The sequence below is a fragment of the Malaclemys terrapin genome, chromosome 6 (assembly GCF_027887155.1).
Source record: "Malaclemys terrapin pileata isolate rMalTer1 chromosome 6, rMalTer1.hap1, whole genome shotgun sequence".
Lineage (NCBI taxonomy): Eukaryota > Metazoa > Chordata > Testudines > Emydidae > Malaclemys > Malaclemys terrapin.
The window spans coordinates 83,058,937-83,081,360 of NC_071510.1; the positions used below are offsets into that span (position 1 = coordinate 83,058,937).

Sequence of the window (22,424 nt, forward strand, 5' to 3'; positions counted from 1 at the left end):
GAAAGGGAACAAAAAACCTGTCTATTACCCATTCTGCTTTAAGACACTCATCTCTTTCAAGGGAAATTTCCTCCCCTGATTATCACTGAATAAATGGATGTTCTCCATGGCCAAGTTTTTATCACAATCTGGAATCACAGAGTCGCCAACTTGGCCCATTAAAAAAAAATCTCACCATTTTTTATATGTGAGAACAAAAAATCTGTCTCATTTCACTATTTTCAGCCAAGCTTCTATTTCACAGAAAGTTCAAACTTTGACCCAAGTATTGAATTCCTGGTAGAGGCTCAGAGCATCTTTCTGTTCTGAATAAACTCCTCAGACACATAGCCTTGGACTGAAATCTAAGGTTTCAAATGGCTCCCTATATGAAAGGGTGCATTGTAACTCTTTTGCTAATATTTTCACTCTTTAAAAAAAAATGTGATTTAAAGAGAAATTGCAATTTGTGGCTGAAGCCATGTTCTTCCTTTTTACCAGAGTCCTACCTTTTTTGCAGTGAGAGTCTTAAATTCCAGTTTACAAATTCTAGTGTATAGGGAAAGTATTGTCACAGATCTACAAGCCTTCAATATATTTTAAAATATTATAAAGATGACTTTAAACATTGCACATGGTTTTCCCCAAAGTTTTAGAAAAGGATGGAGAGGGACTAAGTCACTAAATAGAATTACTGGTTTAGTTTCTCAGCTATAGCCATTTTTGCATTTTCTAATTCTGTGTAAAGTGCCAAGCTCTCTGATGTGTGTGCTAGAGCAGCCTGGGAGATGTTCTATCACAACAGTTCTCAACCAGGAGTTCGGGACCCTCTGGGGTGCTTCAGGCGATCCTTCAAGCAAGGCTGGCATTAAACTCACTGAAGCCACGAAGCGCAGGGCTGAGGCCATGGGCACTGAGCCCTGCCTCCCAGGGCTGAAGCTGAAGCCTGAGCAACTTAGCTTCATGGGGCCCCTTCCCTGCTTGCTACCCCCTAATGCCAGTTCTGACTTTTGCAGGCAGGGGGAGGGGAAGATAAGGTCAATAAGGCAGCCCCGGCACAGAGAAGCTGGGAAGAAGGTGGATTAGAAGTTGCTATGCATGCAGTACCCCACAAAATGTATCTTATTACCCTTGAGTGATCCACTCATGCCTAATTACTCCAGGTTTAGGTTTTGTATCCAGCAGTGTGGCACAAAATTTTCATACCAGAGAAGAGAATCTGGGCCAATGTGTTCAGTGATGAATGGAAAAGATTTATAAATGAAAATGGCAAATTACATCTGAATGGCTCATTTTGATATTGTCTTCAACTAGGTTAAAAGTAGGTGAGAAGTTTTCAGACAAGGAAAATGTTTGAGGGCAGAAAAAGGAACTGGTTTGGAGAGGCATCATGGTTGAATGAGACTAGGAGTCAGGAGACCTCGATTCTAATCCCAGTGTTCCAGTAACCTGCTGTGTGATTTTGGGGAAGTCACTTCACCTCTCGGTGCCTCTTTTTATCCTTCCACCCGGTGTTTGCCTCGCATAATGGGGCACCACATTTGGGGCTTAGTTGGTTTACCAGCCTGTAGGACATGAAGGAAAACCTTGCAACAATAAGTTTTTATTAAATATCAAATTACTGCCCATACCTTTATACTTTTCCACTCCCAACCATCTCCTATTTGCTGTGAATGTTTAATTAACTCTGCACAACACTGCTTGAATCTATTTTCTTCCAGATAGAAGTCATCTTCAGTATCCACGTTAAGTGACATCTGCACAGAAAATGGAATGTTAGTATTGGCAGCTGCAATGAAAACTAAAAATAATTTGTGCTGATTTTATATATATAAGGTATACAAGCAATTCAACAGTAAAATAACTAGTACATCAACAATTTTAAATAAATATTTTTGTTTCTTAAACTAAAATAAAGATTTATTTCTTTGATTGTAAGGTCTTTACAGAAGGGACTGTGTCTTATATGATTCCAATCCTGCACATACTTCCACCTATGAGCAACTTTACAAACATGAGCAGTTCTAGTAAGACCAAACTATCATATCAATTCTAGAGGCAGGCCCTCAACACTTAATAAGGGGGTTTTCCCAAAGAAAGGGCGCAGCCCTATAAAATGCTGAGCACTTCCTGTGAGATGCGAGTGCTCTGAACTCTCATAAACACCAAGAGTAGTTGAGTATTCTTGGCACTTCTAAGGACAACACATTGCACAACTAGGCCCCATGGGTCAAATCCTGGTCCCATTGAAGTCAAAGGTAAAACTGCTGTAGGTTTCAACAGGACATGAGCGCCCAGTGTGCCACTATGGCCAAAAGAGCTAATGTGATCCTGGGATGCATAAACTGGGGAATCTTGAATAGGAGTAGACCGTTCCTTTACCTCTATATTTGGCACTAATGTGACCGCTGCTGGAATACTGTGTCCAGTTCTGGTGCCCATAGTTCAAGAAAGATGTTGATAAATTGGAGAGAATTCAGAGAAGAGCCATGAGACTAATGAAAGGATTAGAAAACGTGTCTTATAGTGATAGACTCAAAGAGCTCAGTCTATTTAGTTTAACAAAGAGAAGGTTAAAAGGTGACCTGATTACAGTCTATAGGATATACAAATATTTTATAATGGGCTCTTCAGTTAAGCAGAGAAAGGTATACCACAATTCAATGGCTGGAAGTTGAAGCTAGACAAATTCAGATTGGAAATAAGGCATACATTTTTGACAGTGAGGAGAATTAAGCACTGGAACAATTTACCAAGGGTCATGTGGATTTTCCATCACAGACAATTTTTAAATCAAGATTGGATGTTTTTTCTAAAAGATCTGCTCTAGGAATTATTTTGGGAAAGTTCTATGGCCTGTGTTATACTGGAGCTCAGACTGGATGATCACAATGGTCCCTTTTGACCTTGGAACCTATAAATCTAGGACCAGGATTTTGCCCTAAAGCAACATTATTTGAACAAAGTTATAAAAAAGTTAAATATTACAATGGTAACTCAAATTAGGAAATAAAGTCTATCTTCAAACTGATATAAATTCCTTGGGAACAGACTGTGGGATAGATTCTCTGCTGGATGTAACAGAAGAGGGATATTGCAAGGGAGCAGAGTTTGTGTCAGCACCAGCAGAGATTAAAGCATTCCTCAATGTACTTTAATTAACGCTGGCTGGTTATAGCACGCAAGTGCCATCTACCAGTTGCAGATTGCCAGAATACAACATGATTCAACCACACCCTCTCCCCACCCACCTATAGGAGAGGTTTTAAGGGGATGGTGCAGATGCCAGATGGGGAGACGTGGCCAGTTTACAACCTCTTGTAACACAAAATCTGGCTCTGTGTTTTTATGCTTTCTATAAGACATCATGAGCTCCTATGGTGCTATATAGAAATATTTAATGATAAAATAAATAAATAATAATAAATAATTATGTATTATTTGTCTGGGCAGTAAATGTGGGCTGACAGACATACCTTCTCAGAGGAGGTGCTCAACAGCTAGCAAGATCTAGCCCTAAATCACTAAACTCCCACTCTCCCCACATAACAAATATATTTATATAATTTAAACCACATTATTTATAGTGTGAATGAACCAAACCTTTCTCTATATGTTTCCTAGATGTGAGAAGAGGAGAGCAAAGGAAAACTATATATGATTAACATGTCAGTGATTCCTAAATTTTTCATTCTATTTGATCAAAGATGCAAAACAGCAATTAAGTACAATGCATGTAAAGATCCTGAAGTTCTAATGAACATTTTAAATAGAACTATGTGTTTTAGTAAACACTTAGGGCAGGTTAAGGAATACCCTAGGGCAGAGGAAGAAACGAAGGGGGAGAGAAATACTGTGATGAGCACGGGGGAAACAATCTGGATGGGGAGAAGAATACAGAGGAGAAGGAAAGGGAGATGAGCCTTTCGAAGCACGGGAAAGGAATGACCCTGCACACAACAAGGTACAAAAACAGGCAGGTACCAAGGGAAATGCACAGACAGAGGAACGGGTCTCAATATCCTCGGGACTCCGTCTAGACACAGGATGGGGAGTATACAGGGTGCAATTTATAAACATAGGGTGGGGATATCCTGGGTGAAGTCACAGTGCATCGGGACCCAGCATGGGGAGGGAGTCCCTCGGGACACCAGACGGGAGAGGCAGCAGGCTCGCAGAGCACTGCCCGCACAGCCACATACCGCTGACAGCACTACGCCCCTCCTCCGCCAGCTGCCACTCTCAGGTGGGGACACTCAGCATGCTCCGCCCCTCCCCGCTCCGCTCCGCATGGGAACGGCTCGGCTCAAGCATGCGTTACAGAGGCAAGGCCAGGGACCCCAACGCAGCCTACTGCGCATGCGCCCACGCCCATTATGAGCAGCAAGGCACAGAGCGCGAGTGTCCGCGCGGGCAGGTTTGGGCGGGGCGAGGCGAGGAGCCCAGCGGTTAGGAGGCGTCCGGCTGAGCCGCCCCGCTGCCCCCCAGCCAGGCCTTGGCAGGGCCCAGGGGCTGCCAAAGGGGAGAGCCCCGCCCCCTTCGGCACTAGCACCCCCTCGCGCGGGGGCAGCGTTAGACATGAGCTGAGGGACCAACTGCTCGGCCCTCGCCTCGGCCGCCCTGAGCTCGCGCTCTGGCTGTGCCCAACCTGCCTTTCCCTAGCGGCAGGACGTGCCGAGCTGCGGGCGGCCTGGCACAAGGGCAGGCGAGTCCCGCCCAAACTCCCTTCCCGCTCCGGGTGACCTGGGGCCTCCCGGTCAACCCCAGCGTGTGGCGCGATCCGCGAACACACCGACTGGCCCCTCCGCACAGCTCACCTCGTAGCGAATAGCGGGTGAGCGCAGAACGTGAGTCCCTGTTCGCAGCGGCCCCGGCGTAGGCTTAGTACGGGGGAGGGGAGGAAGTTCTGCTTAGCGAGGAAACGTGGGCTCGCTATTCCTGCCTTCCCCCAGTCGCCGTGCCAATAAGGCCCAAGCCCTGATCCCGCACTTCAGAGTGCTTGGGAGGCTCAATGGAGTCCGAGCAGCAGCCAGCAAGTTCAAAGTGCTCTGGCGTGTGACTCGCGCCCAGCCCCATGTGAGCAGCACATAGAATGGGAGCCTTTTGAATTATTATTCTTTCTAAGCAGTGTACTTTTTAAAAAAATTGTCGTGCAGTCCTTGAAGCTGAATCCTCTGTCAGTTCCCAGTTTATTCCTCTGAATAAAGGAAGTTTCCCCACGTTAGATTGTAACTTTCAAGTTACCACCAGGCTGGCATCAACTGGAAGTAGTGAGCCTACTATAGGCCAAATGTTCTGTGTCCTGTTACCACTTAGCTCGCCTATCCAGTCCTTTGAATTTGTGGCATTTAGATGTATGTGGCTGAGTATAGCAATATGGCCACCTATAGGCTTCCCCCTCCCCACCACTTTTAATGAATGCTACTAAAAGACAGATGGCAAAACTAGAGAATTTTAGTTCAGATTGGGTTCACTACAGCAGCCCAGTAATCCTACTTTTATCTGACTATTTATAATGATTTATATAGATTTACCTTTCCTACCCCATGACTCCAGAGAGAGAGAGAGAGAGAGGAGTGTGTGTGTGTGTGTGTGTGTGACTTCCTGTATTGAAAACAACTGGGGGGAAAACATGGAGTAAGGATAGAAGAGATAACCTGAGTGTTAATGACTTAATATTTCTAAGCATAAGCTATTGGTTTTTTGGAAAAATAACTTTAATTTATTAATTTTTTACAGCCTAAACCAAAGTATATCAGTCATGTACCTTTCTGGGCAAGGATTAGCACTTTTTATTTTCTTTCAGTTTGTGGATATACATGGCCTCACCTAAAACCCATTCGGGTCAATTGAAGATTGCTGTTGTAGATGTAGCCTTTATCATCAGATAACTTTAACTTTATAATATAATTAATAACTCACCTACTACAGCCGTATGAAGTAGGTGAGTATTTTTCTCTTCATTAGACAGATGGGAAAACGGAGAGGTTAAGTGACTTACCCAAGGACACGGCAAATGGAACCTGAGTTCTTGGTTCTCATGGCCTGTACCTAGACCACATTTCTCAATACCATGTGTATGCCATTGTGTATTTGGATAACTCAGCATAGTTTCAAAAGGAAACAACCTGGGGGGTTAGGAAGAAGCATTCCTTATGGGCATTTTATTTCATGCCTGCTCACTTCAGGGTTTCTTGCATCTTCATCTGGTTGCTGTTGGAGACAGGATACTGAACTAGAGGGACCACTGATGCGATAAAGCACTTCTTGCATTCTGATATTTTTTAGTAAATTTCCCACAGATGATGGCTGTTTTGGTAGTATCTACTTTATTTTAGTTTAAATTATAATCTTTTCTTTCAAACTTTCAAGCTTCTTTCACAAATGTTTCACATCACCCTCTTTGTTACATGTCTCACCTTCCTTGTCTGTCTTTAAACGTTTTCCACATTAGACTAATATATATTGAATTGGGGCAGGGACTGTGCGTGAAATCCTGGTCCCAAAAAAGTCAATAGTAAAACTCCTGTTGACTTCAGTAGGTAGAGCTCTACGCAGATACAAATTTATATCTGCGGATATAAATTGGTATCTGCGGAACCGCAGGGCTCTCCCAGGAACCACAGCGGTGAAAGGAGCAGAATGCGGGGCTGCCGGTCCCAGGAGCCAGCACCCCATGCCGGCAGCTCCTCCAACACAGCTGTACTACCCCCAGCTCCACCCACTGGGATGGGCACCAGTCTCACCGGCAGCTGTCCCTGGTCACGCTCTTGTATTCAAGCAGCACGCACGCCCCCAAATAGGAGACGCAGACAGCTGCATGGAAGGGACAGGGCTGGGGGTGGTACAGCCATGCCAGAGGAGCTGCTGGTGCGGGACGCTGGCTCCTGGGAGCGGTGGCCCCACGCTCTGCTCCTTTTGGTGCTGTGGTTCCCGGGAGAGCCCTGCAGTTCCACAGATACCGATTTATATCTGCGGATATAAATTTGTATTTGCGCAGAGCTCCATCAGTAGGGTCAGACTTTCACCCTGTGTGTTTATTTCTCTAGACCCAGGAAAACATAAGATGCTACATAAAAATTAACAATTTAAGGCATCAAAAGGTGATAATATAAAACAGGAAAATTGGATTATAGGGCTCTGACAATAATTAAGAGACCCCATTTGAAATAAAAAATGTATACACACAGAGAACCATTTTTTAAAATTAGCTTTGATTATCATTTTTAAACCTAATAAGATCAGAGTCAACATGAAAAAACAGCATCTGTAGACAATGGAGCAAAAGTTGTTATAATAGGAGATTGTGTGATGGTATCATAAGAGGACACCATTATTAAGTTCTTTAATAGTCATACATCAAAACCAAAAATAACCAAGATAGCACTGTCAATTTCATTAAAAACAGTAAATCAGAATCTTCTAAGTTAATGTATAATGATGTCTTAAATATTTTGTACAGGATCTCAGCCACATCAGAACTACATATTTGTTGTATTCCCAATGAGTGAGTTACTTAGGCTTACCAGATTAGTTTCTACTCATATGCACATGGATGTCAGTCCAGAGTAACTTCATAGATTTTCAGTGAGATTCAGGTTCCTAAGTCACTTTGAAAATGGGACTTTCCCACTGCTTATGGACTACAGGAGTTAAATATCTGTGTAAGTAGTTTGAGAGTCCTCCAATGACACTTATGTTCTATGTTTTAGTAACTAGCCAGAACAACTATATAAAATTGCATGTTGTGTATATTAAACACAGTTATTTGGACCTATCATGTCTATGTGGTTTTCTCATACTATTACAGTTGTGTAAAGAGCAAAAACCACAACAGCTCCTAAGTCACTTAGGAACCTTTCAAAATTTAACCCAATAACATTCAAACTTCAGATTGAGTCACCACTAGGATCTGGTTTAGAGGGTATAACTCTTCAGTTTGGCATTCTGAAATTATCATTCCACATTTAACATTAGGAAAGCAAAGATGGATGGCTACAAGAGCTAAAGGAGAGAGTGTTTCATTCTTGATTCCTAGAAAGTTTCTTACCCCAAATTGATATACAATATGATGTTTAGAGAAGATTTTCCCCCATAAGGTAGATGGGGGGGGGGGGAGTCAAGAGTGAAGCTGACTACGCAAGAAATAGCATTCTGGAGCAGAACCATTATTATCAATCTCATCTGGTATCCTGCCTTTGAGCCTTTGCCAGATGTTTCACAGTGAGGTGAAAAGCCTAATAATGAACTAAATTGTTCAAAGCTAAGCTATGGGAGGAGAGTTCTTCCTGAGCACAGTCCTAATTCATTGTGTGCCTTGATGCATGGGGAATGACTGATCTTGTATTATTTTCTTTCCCAATCTAATAGCAGATGCTCTTATAGGGTCAATTTTTTAAAAAATTACCTAGATAAAACTTGCAAACAAGATAAACAAAAAGAGCTTAAGCCCCCAGCCATTTGACAAAATAAAAAGCAGTAAATTCTCTAGGTTGCACCATATGGTGACAGGTCTTCACTGATCAAAAAATGTCCAAATAGATTTCTGTAACAAAACAAGATAGATATTTCTGAATAAACATTGACTGAAAAGAAACAAACTCAGCCAAAATGAAAAATGTTTATCTGCAACATTCTAAACAAAAGTATTTAAAATAAAAGTGGAGAAATAGCTTACTGTAGTAAAACATAACTAAAGTACAAGAGTCTTACTCCTCGGCCTTTACAATACTCATTAGTATTATTCATTCCAGCTCTCTTTTTGACCAATCTAGAAGTGGCTATCATTACAAGCTGTTGACCACACATGTGCATCCTCACCAAAATAGGTTTATTTTCGGAACTTTCCTCTGCTGCTCTCAAAACATGTTCTTCGGAGCATTCTGTCATTTTTTAAAATGATTCATACAAAGGCTGAGGACTTGAGCTTCAACTGTACTAACACTTGGTGAAGCTAAATGAGGGAGAAAGGAAAAGTGGGTCTAGGTCACCTTTCTTAATGTTGGAGCTGCCTGGGAGCAAACTGGCCTCTCACAGCTGCTCTAACTTACACTGTCTTCAGCCTCTTATCACATGTGATCCCTACAGTGTAATCCTTTTTACAAAGGTGACTTAAGCTGACTACATCACTGGGGGAATCTCCAGCACATAAACCTGACTGCATCTTTAGGGGAATCTCCAGGTTCCCATTTAGAGCAACTTTAAGTTTCCTTGGCACAACTGACAGTCTGGACAGAATATCTGGGCCTAGATATTATCTATTTTGGACCCTCAATTCTGGTTGAGAGTACAAACAAGATTTAAAAGTACTGGCTAACACATGCTAACACACACATTTAAAAAACGTACTTTAGACAAGGTACATTGCTTTTAATATATGCTAAATCAGCCAACTTAAAGCCTTGACTCCTCCCTAGGTTTTAACCTGGCCATTTTAGAGTATGTTCAAGTATAAATTGCCTTGTCTAGTCTAGATTTCTGAAACATGTTTGTTAGGATATTTAGCAAACATGATACTAACCCACCTTTTATCTCAATCTAGACAAGGCCTGAAGCTTTTTTTCACTCACCTTAGCTACGCTCCAAAAGTTTGAGAGACTTTCAGAATTCAGATCCAGCTAGTAAATAAAAATCCAGTTGTTCTTTAATTCAGCTTCTTAGTATAAAATCTTCCATAACAATAGCTTATTCATCCAGATGGAATTCTACCTACAGCATGACTGAACATATGCTATTTTCTAATAAAGAAATCATTGAATACATCAGGTAGAATGATATTCTGGAGAACACTTTTCTTCATTCTGTTCAATGAACCATGCTAGATTACTTTTCTGATCCAGCAACTCTTGATGATTACCACCTAAGAAATCAGTGCTGAAGAGGACTTCTCGTATGGTCCTGATTCTGCAAATCCTTACTCATGTGAGTAATTCCATTAACTTCAATGGAACCTCAAGATAAACATATTGGAAGTTTTCAGTCCCCATTCCTTCTGTTTTACTCAAGGCTTGTGGTTTCTTAATGCTTGTGGGAAGGTGGTTAACTCTAAAATCTTAGACTCAAATTACCAAATTCACCCCTGGCATAAGTAGGTGTACCTCTAATTATTTCATCAGAGTTGCACACACTTCCACTAAAGATGAATATGGTCAAAAGATTTCAGATTTGGGAGGTTCAAAGGTTATCTAAGCCTCCCCAACTTTTTAGGTTCAGTCGTCATTACTTTAGTCACCTGCAGCATTTTTACATGGTAAATAATACAATAAAAGTCACAAACTGTCGGGAAGACAAGGGGATGAAGAGCAGACTGTCATTGAAATTGGAATGATTTATTTAATAACACTGTGAAGTAGCACATTTTAGCTTCATGAACTCATCAGTGTCAGCTCTACTAACACTGCTCTACAGCCAAAATGCTTCTGAAATAAATGTAGTCAAACTTTACTAGTTCTGGGTCACTGAGAACGAAAATTATGCTTAAAATTGTTGATTGGCTCTAGTTTTCAAGATATGCTATTGGGTCAGTATATACGACCCTTGACTTGGGAATGGCGGAGGATAAGTGAGTTATAAAGGGAAGGGATCTCAATTTAAACCAGAAATGACTAAAATACATCTTTGACTGGATCTATGAATAAATCTATGACTGGGTTTGGACAGTACTTGCTTTTTAGGCAAAACAATGAATGATGCAATCTGAAGCAGGTATTGCGTCATACATGATATGAATTGCATCATGTTATTCCTAGACGTCATGGATGATGCAATCATAACGAAGCTTACATCACTCTGCTGAACAAATTGCCCTATATCACCTCTAGAAATCATACAGTGTCATGCTCTCTTATTTGTCAGTGTTTGATTTTGCAAAGGGACACATTTCTATTTAGCCAAAGTGAGCAGAGATGCCTCGTACTTGTGTGAACAGTGCAGATAACTTCTACTATGTTTGTGGTGAAGTGACTTTTGCATCACAAAAGTGCAGTATAACCACTATGGTTAAGAAAGCCTATCACCTTTATTTTGGCTGCAAAATTGGAGATCAGGACAAGAGATGGGCCCCACACATATGCTGCAACACTTGTGCAACAAATCTTCGCCAGTGGTTGAACAGGAAAAAGGAAATCTATGCCTTTTGCAGTGCCAATGATTTGGAGAGAGCCAACAGATCATACCAGCAACTGTTACTTCTGCATGGTGCCTCCAGTTGGGAAAGGTGTGTCAAAGAAGAAAAAGTGGACTGTGCATTATCCAAACAGTCCATCAGCTATACGCCCAGTACCCCACGGAGAAGGACTGCCGGTTCCTGATGCACCAGAATCCTTCTCACTTGAGTCAGACGAGGAAGAGGATGAAACTTCTGGTCCTGAACCATCAATGTCACAGGACCCACATTTTCTCCCATCCTCCTCCTCTGAACCACACCTCATAACACAAGGTGAACTGAATGACCTTGTCAGGGATTTGGAACTACCCAAGAGTAAGGCAGAGCTGTTGGGCTCCAGACTACAGCAGTGGAATCTCCTGGCAGGTGATGTTAGGGTTTCCATGTTCCGTGACTGTCAAAAGGATCTTGTCCCATTCTTCTTCATGGAAGGTGATCTTGTAGCTTGCAACAACATCGATGGTGTGATGGCAGCCCTCAACATCGTTCACGATCCAGATGAGTGGAGACTGTTCATTGATTCATCGAAGACGAGTCTTAAAGCTGTTTTACTGCATAATGGCAATGTTTTGCCATCAATTCCAGTTGGTCATGCAGTCCATATGAAGGAAACCTATGACAACATGAAACAACTTTTGAGGTGCATAAACTATGACCAATATCAGTGGCAGCTTTGTGGCGATTTGAAGGTTGTTGCTCTCTTGCTTGGTCTGCAGACTGGATACACAAAGTACTGCTGTTTTCTCTGCGAATGGGATAGTCGTGCAAGAGATTCCCACTACATCAAGAAAGATTGGCCACTCCGACAGTCATTGGAGCCTGGGAGGAAAAGTGTTCAGCATCCACCACTTGTTGAATCAAGGAACATTTTGTTACCACCCTTACACATCAAGCTGGGTCTGATGAAGAACTTTGTCAAGGCCATTGACAAAACACAAGCAGCTTTCAAGTACCTCTGTGGAAAATTTCCAAGGTTAAGTGAAGCTAAGATAAAGGAAGGTGTCTTTGTTGGTCCTCAGATTCGTGAACTTCTTCGAGATGATGCATTTGACCATGCACTGCGTGGCAAGGAAAAGACGACATGGAAAGCCTTCCAGTTAGTGGCAATAAATCTTCTCGGAAACAACAAGGCAGACAACTACAGGTTGCTGGTGGAAAACCTCCTCAAGGCATACAAAAGCCTTGGTTGCAACATGTCACTAAAGATACATTTTTTGCACTCTCATCTAGATTTTTTTCCACTGAACTGAGGAGCAGTGAGCGACGAGCACAGCGAGCGATTTCACCAGGACATTGCAACAATGGAGAAACGCTATCAGGGCAAATGGAGCCCATCAATGCTTGCAGACTATTGCTGGACAGTGACAAGAGATGCTCCATGTAATGAATACAAGAGACAAGCCAAGAAGCACCGAGTAGACACTGAATAGGACTAAACTATGTACATAATAGTTTTTTGCCTTTTGTTTCATAATACATTTTATTTATATAACCCTTTTGCTGATTTTTAAAGTGTTACATAAACAGGACAGGTGAAATATTATCGTATAAAGCAACCATAAACACATGAAAAGACCTAGGTTTACAATTTATGATTAAAACTACTATCTACACAATATACATAGACATAAAATGTAAAAACTTAAATATCTTAGAAACAGTAGCCAATCAGTTGTTTTAATTGTCATATTTGAATTCAGCACATCAAAATACATAATAAATAGCACATTTTATCTCTGAAGCAGACGACTTCTCAAAAATTGTAGACCAGTGTAATCAGTGCATGCCTCTGACAGCTCCTTAACATAACAAGGAAACTAATGGGGCCAGATTCATCACTAGTCTAACTCTACTGAAGTCGAGGGGGTTACACCCTGAATAAATGTGGTCCTATGTGATTAAAACCAAACCACATCTAAGGGCTAGTCTACACTAAAAGTGCTACATCAGCACAGATGCATCTGTAGCACGTCTGGTGAAGACACTTTATGCTGACAGGAGACAGCTCTCCTATCAGTATAACTACTCCACCTCTGTGAGACACTCTCCCGCCAACAGCACCAATGTGGACAGTACCTAGGTTGCTGGGTCGGGAGCTTTTACACACCCTAAGCAATATAAATTATATTGACATAAGCAGTAGTGTATAGCTTCCCTAACAAAGGGAACTTTTCTGGGAATTGTCCTGAAGGCAACCAGTTCAAAAATACAGGTCAATTCCCTGTATGTTATGTAAAAGCAAAACACAAAGCCAAAATAAAATATAGCTAATATCAATCTTAGACCCCTATGCTGTATGTGATTTGTATTTTAAAGACAGGAGGTGTAGTAATCTGGATGTTACAATATTTGGATGTGGCTCCAATGACAGATTCAAAGGCACTCACCCAATACTAGTGAATGATGATGTATTCTGTTTTCCCAGCCCTGTTTCTTTTGTCTGTTATCCAGAATGTCCATCCTAATTCAAGCCACACTCTGTTCCACCCCAGTGCCTTCTGACTTCTCCAATCTTTTCTCAATCCTCCATCAAAGTCTCTAGTGGGTCTGATTTCTCCTTAAACCCTTTCACACCTACATCTCCCAAAAAGTCCTTATTGGCTTTTCTTCTTGTGGCTCTATGCCACCCTTTCCTTCCCAGATCACCCCTTCTCTCTACTAGCTCTGCCCCCCTTTTTATCTCCACCCTCCAATTCGTAAATCCCTGCAAACTCTGCTCCTCTATTTAATCTTGGCACCATACAATACCCATATGTTTATGATGAAGGCAGTTTGGTGTTTGTAATCCCAGATTAGATTTAAATTAATTTTTAAAGACAAATTAGATTTTTCCCCCCTTCATGCTGTCACTTTAGGACAAAATTAAGGTAGTTGGGTGCCCTAACTATGAATGTTTATATTTTATCATATTTGGATTTCTTTTAAGATTAGCTTTAACTCTGAATTTCTTGTGTTTATAATCCTTGTTTGTGGAACAATTGCTTCATCCCATGATTGTATTTTACTCTAAATATACTCTCAAACTAACCCCATTTTAACATAGTTTTGGACTTGGAATTTCTGTATTATACTGTCTTTTATATAATTCAATTGTGCAGTCTCCTTTGGAATATTGTGCACAGTACTGATCACCCCACTGAAAAACAATATTGTAGAACTAGAGAGGGTTCTGAGAAGGGCAGTGAGAAAGTTCAAAACTGGAAAATCTCTCTGTGAAGAGATGTTGAAAAGATTGGGATTATTTTAGAAAGGAGACAAATCAGAAGGGACGTGATAAAAATATATATAAAATAATGAATGGTACAGAAAAGGCAGATTGGCATCTGTTCTCTCTCTCTCATAGCACAAGAAAAAGGGGACACTGAATTAAATTAAAAGGTGACAAATTCAAAACCAATAAAAGCAAATACTTTTTCACACAACATGGAAGAGACTGTGAAGCTCCCTGCCACAAGAAGTTGTTGAGGCCAAGAATTTACCAAGGTTCAAAAAAGGATTGGACATTTATATGGCAATAATATCCAGAGTCATAATTTATGATAAAAATTTTGATGGGTTAAACCTCATACTTCATGGCTTAAAGCAATCTCTCACTATTAGAGATGAAGATGAGACCTAATGTTAGGGGCAGATTATCCCACATCTGCCTATTGTGGGATTCTACAACTTCCTCTGAAATATCTGGTACCGGCCACTGTCTGAGACAGGATTCTTAAGTCTGATCCAGTATGGCAATTCCTATGTTTCCATGCCTCCATAATATTTTTTAACAATTATGTGTTGGTTGCAGTTTAAAAATCTCTCCATTTCAATTACACAACCTCCATTTCAAGAGTTCTCAATTTTTTCATGGTATGGGTTTTAATAGAAAGGTTATATTATTTTAAACCACCTTCTCTTCCATTCACAAACGTGTGAACAATCTCCCCTCCCATTCATAATCAAATAACATCTTTGTACTGACTACTGCAGTAATATTAGGATAATATTTATATATTTTATCTGTCTTTGATTTGATAAATGTTTGGTCCTTTTTGACTGAGAGAGCCTGGATACTTACAGAAACAGCTGAAAGCAAGAAGAAGCTATCAACATCCTCGTATATGAGACATCTTTGCACCTCTCCAAGCTTAGTTTGGGAACAGCTGCCCTATTCCATTTGATCAATCTGAAGAGAGAGTATGTCTAGAGATAAGAGCATGAGGTTTGGTGTCAGAAAATCTGCGATCTATTCCTGGCTCTGCCACTAACCTTGTAACCTTTGGCAAGTTACTTGCCCTTTTATTTTCCCATCTGCAAATTGAGGATGATGATATTTTAAGAGGTGTTGTGAGGATTAATTCTATAGTACTTATAAGGTCATTTCAGATTCTCAGATGAAAATGTTCATGTATAGAAAATCAAAATATAATTATTATGAAAATACACCTTATTGTTTCATGTAAAAGAGAATCCAAGAGAGGATGATGAGATAATCAGATCACTGAAAGTGAAAGACTCTGAGACATGACATTAAAGAAGAAAAATTAATACCATCTCACTCAGTTCACAGAGCTCTTTTCTAGCAGGGAACGTTCATTTCCTTTATTATTTCTTTGCATATTGATATATGAGACAAGGTACAAGCTGGTATAAAATGATTGGGAAAAGGAAATTGTAATAATACAATTTAAGGGCCAAATCTTGTAACCATTACTCCTGCAAGCAATCCTGCTGAACTCACTGAGACTACTCCTGTAAGTTAAGAATAAGACTTTCAGGATCTGTCCCTATATATATAAATGATACTTGTAACATTGGATAATGGTGTATTGTAGATATCACATGGTTTTATTATAATTGTCAGGTTTTTTAGGCTCAAGAAAAACTGTGCCCTAAGATTGATCATTTTTTTATGTATTAGACAGCCAAGGTCAGAACTAATCCATGTTGCCATCAAGTCCCTTGGCTGCTCCTCAGCTAATGTTCCTTCTGAAACTAATGTTCTTTTTCAGAGAATATTTAGTACTTCATGAGATGGAGTATCTACAACTCAATCCAGAAAAGGCTAAAGGGATGACATTTATAAAGCTCAAGTTGCCACAAATCTGATTTAACTATAACTGTACTGGGAATGATGTAAAGTCAGACATAAATGAGATATAACACTAAGAGAGTGGAAGTTATACTATCCTACATTTCATTTATTGAACTTTCTTAAATTTATCTGCTTGTTGGGATTACCATAGTATCATGGAAGTTTCAGTAGAAATATAATATAATCTATTATTGGGATTTGCATTTATGACCCAGTCCAGTGTCAACTGCAGTCAAAGGATAGAACCCCCATTTCAGTAACATGGATTCAGCCCCTTAAAGTGAACTAAAATCCCTTTGTTTCACACTTTAATGATTGAATTCAATCTCCAGATTTGACCCAGTAACTCTTCAAAGAACAATTGCATTTTCTGTGTAATATTTTGAATTACGACTTTGAAAGAGGAAACATTTTAAAATGCTCTTCTTTTATATTTTGACCTGTTTTCTTTTATGTTTCTTTGAGTTTCTCTGGCTAAACAACCAGAGTCCTCACAAATCTGACTTCTCATATACATGCATTTAGACATAGGCCACTTTTGAACTTTTAAAATTAAACACAAAAAACTTATTTCCCTTTTATTGTCATATCCTAATTGAATTCTGTCAAGATTAGCTGATGCAATTGCTCAGTTCTGTCCGCCACTTCTGTTTTCCAATGCTGCCAGCCATCAAAATTTTGGTGAAAAATCGCAATTTTCAAAAGCAATAAGCATATTACACCAATGAAGGCATGTGCAGATTTCAGTTTCTGTGACTTACACTACCAGGACTAAAACTATCAAGAAAACACAGATCACTCATTCACATATTTTTTCTTAATCGTTACAGATAATTTTCTCTCTCAGCCACCATTTGCAGTCCAACATGATCTCATTTACTTCCAAATACCAGTAAAAAAAACCAAAAAACTATATATCATATTACTAACAGTGCAGTTTTTGAAATCCATACCAACCTTACATTAATCAAACAAATGTAATCATATAACCAGTACATATTGCTGGGGTGAAGGGTTCATGTTGGTTGTTCAAGATAAGTGTGGTGATACACATGTGAGTGGTGCGTGGTGGGAAGGAGATGATAGAGGTTGAAAAAGGGAACTGATGACTAGAGCATAGATGGGTGCTTATTTCTTTGCTTTTACAATTTGTGTTGGTTATGCAGAATGGAACCTTAACTCAAAATTAATAATTTTTTGTGTATGGGAATAATACTGATAGCAATTTAGAAAATATCTTGTGGGAGCACAGTGACTGGGTAATGAGGCTTGTAAGCGTTGTAATTACAGGTAATTATAAGGCCATACCTATACAGGTAAGAATGCATTAGCTAAAACATTAAAATACCCATTTAAGAAGCTCAATAATTCATTATGGGTTGTGTGGTTACATTGCAGCACATAAACTTCATGAGTGTGTTGGCACTCAATCTTTAATGTATGTGTATCCATATTATAACTGCAAATCCCTTTGTGCTTTATTATTTACATGCTGTCTTTTTAAGAAAGTGATAAGACAGGTTTATAACATCTAGGAATGTCAGCTTGTTCTATGCAGCCAAATACTAGTCCTCATTTCAGACATCAGTCCTCCCTAATCTTTAAAAAAATTTAAAAAAATCCCAACCTCCCTCCCTCATACACACACATACACACAACAACTCCTAAAACTTTATACAGAAATAGCCTAAGATGCTGTAGTAACTCTGTTGTTTGCTGTAGTGTTCTTACTCAGCCAGATAGTCCCCAAGGGAAAGTATGATGGAGAAAGCGCATGTCAGAGTGGGAGCTCCACTGCCCTTTGAAACATGCAGCATACCCTCCCTCTCTGCCCATCCAATTCTGCTAGCTATCCAGATGGATGGGAATGTAGTTTTTGTGAAAATGACACCTCTCCACTGGGAAATGTTTCCTTCCTAGCACTTCTGCCCTCCTTTCCAGACTGATTCCCAATGTTTGGTATCACAGTCACTCCCATGGCAAAGTTTCACACACATTATTAAAGGTATTGGGAGGAAGATGATTAGAAAGAAGAAAGCTTCTTGTTAAGCAGTCATAATGGGAAAGTAAATATATATGAGTACACCTCTACCTCGATATAACGCTGTCCTTGGGAGCCAGAAAATCTTACCGCATTATAGGTGAAACCACGTTATATCGAACTCGCCTTGATCCACCGGAGTGCGTAGCCCCCCCCCCCCCCGGAGCACTGTTTTACTGCGTTATATCAGAATTCGTGTTATATCGGGTCGCGTTATATCGGGGTAAAGGTGTACTTGGTCGTTAGATAGGATGTTGTTAATGAAAAACATTTCTTTAAAGTTTGTGTCAACAACAATAAATGCCATTCTTTAACAGATGGTGTCAGACAGAGACTGCAGACAGTCCTGTAGATCACAGGTTTTTGTTTGTTTGTTTGTTTGTTTGTTTGTTTTATTTTACATCCGTCCTATGCCAGTGTTGGCACACAGGACAGAAACCAGTCTCTTCTGTTCCTCTCTGTCATTTGCTCTGGGGTGTTGAGATCAACTGTTTTGCCCTCCCTGCTAAGGGTTCTTGTGCACCCACAGTTCCTCACACTAGTTGGCTTCCATTTGACAACCTCATGTGGTAGTCCGTGTGTTGGAATCCGGAGTACATGTCCCATATGTATCTGGCACTTCCTTCTGATTCTGGTGGAAACAAGCTGCTGGTTGGTTTACTTCTGAGATCTCTTTATTGATGACAAAGTCTTTCCAACCAATGCCCAGAATCTTTCATCTTTTCAAAGGTATCTAGTTTTCTGTCTAATGTTTTAGTAGCTCTCCAGCTTTTGCAGCTGTATGTTAGCACTGAGATTAAATTTGATTTGAAAATTCTCAGTTTTAGTACTGTATATCTTTCTTGGCTTTCCATGCATTTTTGAGTTTAGTAAATGCTATGGATACCTTTCCTCTTCTTGATGTTACTTCCTTCTTGAGGTCACTGTTCACTAATATGGTGCTGCCCACATAGATGAATTGTTCTGTTGTCTTGATATTTTTGCCTTCTAATGTGATGTAGCTGATTGACGTGGATTTCAAGGATGTTTGTTTTAGCATAACTAATTTTGAGCCCCACCTGGCCTGATATTTTTGTCATGGTTTTTCAGGGGTGTCACTCAGTAGCACTGTATCAGCAACAAAGTCTATGTCTTCTAGACATTTGCCACCTTCCCATGCTATACCAGTGTTTGTGTTCTAACATAACACATTTGATCACAGTAATGCATAATCTTTCCTGTAAGTGTGTGCAGGACAAGTTCACACAAATGTGAGCTTGTTTGGTTTTTTAATTTGGTCTCATTTTCCTCAATTGAGTTTACTTCTCATTGGTGAGAAACAGTGTTCACCAACTACATTTATTATTGTAAGCAAATATATTCTATTTTACAATGATTTTTCATCTACTCTAGTATTTATAGTGCCTTTATTTAGAAAGCTGATTTTACTAAAGAGAGACACTGAAGGAAGTTGGAGCCTTGTGTTCTTAAACAGTCACTACTGCTTAGCAAAATCCTTCGTAATCTCAGCTGGTTTCAACTGTGACTGCCCTGAGTTAAGATTCTCCAAAGAAATTCCTTTTGAATAAAAAATATTCAGCCATAATTTACAATAAATATGTGTTGTTTTGAAATGCCTTACATTTACTCTTACAAACTTGAAAAACAGGGTCAAAGCTGGCTCTGTATTGACCAAACTAGTAGGGTCATATTGCTGTATTTAGCTACCCTATAGCAGTCATATTCAATTTATCAGTGTAAATACACTGTATCTTGCACACACCAGAATGTGATATTTCTAGGCACATTACTGATGCTAAGGTTGGCACTGGAAGTTTAAATACACAGGTTAAACAGCAGAGATTTACTTTCCCTTACATTTACTGATCTTTTTCATATGTTTCTCATACAAGATATTCAGTATCATACTAGGAAAGTGACAAGAAAGAAATTCAGAACTTCTAATTAGTATCTAATGGAGTTGCCAGTTATTTTTAGTATGTAAAATGGTTGTCAAAGGTGTATGATGTGTCAGTAACTCAGTACAATAAGTACATATTATTATTCTGAACAATTAGTAGAATGGTGGGACATTTTAAAACTTTCGTCACAAATTGAACATAGTTTTTTTGCACAATTGCTGAGTTATGTAACTAGAAGTTATATAGATATATATTTTAAAAGCCATTTTACATTGAATATGAAAACACTGTAACTACCTGACCAAAAATAGCCCACTGCAAAATTAACCTCATAAACTTTGCATTATTACCTATACATTAGTGCTAATTTGCATTAAAACATTCTCGGTATAGAGCTGTAGTAGCCATTCCACAATTAAAGTTACAATTAGCGTCCCACTATAGGCTTGATTTTTAAACCTGCACTTTCACCTGCTCCAATTGTTTCTCTAATAAGAAATCAATCTTAAAATTTTGCATCCAACATCTCCTCCAATGGTAGAGTTTTTATGGGAAATTTGTTAAAAGTCATAAAAGTAGTTCTAAAGTTATGGCATTTTGAAAATGTGCTTATCTTTTTTTGAAATATTTCTTTGGCTCAATATATCTCCAGAATGGCTTTGCTTAGATATACCAGATGTGTTTGTAGTGTTGGCCTGAATAAGGAGAAATGTCTTAGTATTTTAGGAGGGGCAACTGATGGGTTAATAAGGTATAATAGTTCTTACTATGTGTACCTTTTATTTTTATTATTTCTTTGGATTTATAAAAGAGGGATTTATCCAAGACTCTAGGTGACACAGCCACAAATTAAATGGTTGTCTATAAAGCAATATTTAAATGATCAGTATTATCATCATTTATACATATTGTGCACACAAAAAATACATTTTAAGAACATTTTCAACTAGCAATTATCACGCCTCGAATTAACCTCATTGGCTATGATACTGCCACTGCACAAAGATTGCAAAGATTGCAAAGTCAAACACTCAAAAGCTAGGAAATGGTAGAATTGAAGTTGCCTGTGAAACCTTAATTCAGCTCCTTTGTGCGTATACATTATAATACAGTTCTAATGCCATATTTTTTCCACAGCACCCTTGCATCATTCAGTGCAGTGGATGGACAATGCTCATTTAATGAGCAGCTATTCAGTATTTTGGTTTAATCTCATTGTTCGGTGTGGCCCTGTGCCTTATTTACTGCACACTATTCAAACCCTGCCCTGAAGACTAAATTTTTAATTTCCGCAGGGGCTATTCTACAGCACTCATGTCTGTAGTATTAGTTTTTCACAAACATTAAACAATTTATCTTCACAGCACTTCTGTGGGGTGAGGAGGTGCTAGTATCCTCATTTTATAGATGGTAAACTGAGGCACAGAGAGATTAAGGTAAAAAGTGTCCACTAATTTTAAGTAACCAATTAATGATGCTGATTTTTTAGAGTATGAAGCATTATATAGCACTTTGTATGTTTAAAGCAGCCCCTATTGACTTCAGCTGCAGCTGTGAGTACTCAGCATTTCTGTAAATCAAACTTCAAAGTATCGGGTAGGGCACCCAGAAAATGAGAAATACATAGTGACCAGTTGTGAAAAGGCTGATTAAGTGGCTTGACTAGCATCACATAGGAATTCTGGGGCAGAGGCGGGGATAGAATATAATTCCCCAGGACAGCATTCAACTGCCTCGCCACACTTGTAATCTCCTGTCTCATACACCATATACCTTCCAACTTCTGCAACAAATAAATCAAGGGTCCAACAAACAAGAGCCTGCTTTACTACGCAGCCCTCATTCATCCCAGAGCAGGTTCATCCTACACACTGAATGAGGCAGGGTGCTTGTAAAATAATTACTGTACTATTTATAGACTGTATTATAGTGCATATACACAAAGGGGGTATAAGAAAGTTGCACTGGCAAACTTAACTCTGGCATCTCCTAACTTTTGAGAGCTTGGCATTGCAATCTTAATAACGTTCAATTAAATTGAGCTTTTTAGTGTGTAATTTCCTGAGTTTTCAAAAAGCATCCTGAAAAAAAACAGAAATTCCATCATGTGGCATCATACTGATACCTACATGCTTCTTCAATTGTCTGGGAACCTTTAGATACACCACACAGGCCTCTGCTCCTTGATCTAACAGAGTGACTGATAGCAGTAGTAGGCTGTCATCCTCTCTGTGGACCAGCAAGGGAATGGGGACACTTTCA

At 39.6% G+C, this 22,424-nt stretch overlaps 1 protein-coding gene and 1 pseudogene across 4 annotated transcripts in view; both read right to left on the reverse strand.

The window, feature by feature from the left end:
• ATG10 (autophagy related 10) overlaps positions 1-22,424 on the reverse strand; it is a 146,140-nt gene that overhangs the window by 113,307 nt on the left and 10,409 nt on the right. Inside the window, exons 1-2 of one of the 4 annotated variants that reach the window (XM_054032742.1) lie at positions 4,797-5,119; positions 1,611-1,736 (exon numbers count right to left, since the gene is read on the reverse strand). In XM_054032742.1, the coding sequence (XP_053888717.1) occupies positions 1,611-1,736 (126 nt within the window). In that variant the 5' untranslated portion in view covers positions 4,797-5,119. Of the gene's footprint in view, positions 1-1,610; positions 1,737-3,963; positions 4,020-4,181; positions 4,310-4,796; positions 5,120-22,424 lie in introns of those variants that run through there. The other 3 variants (XM_054032743.1, XM_054032745.1, XM_054032741.1) reach the window with 3 other exon arrangements.
• LOC128839889 (U4 spliceosomal RNA) lies at positions 21,043-21,169 on the reverse strand (annotated as a pseudogene).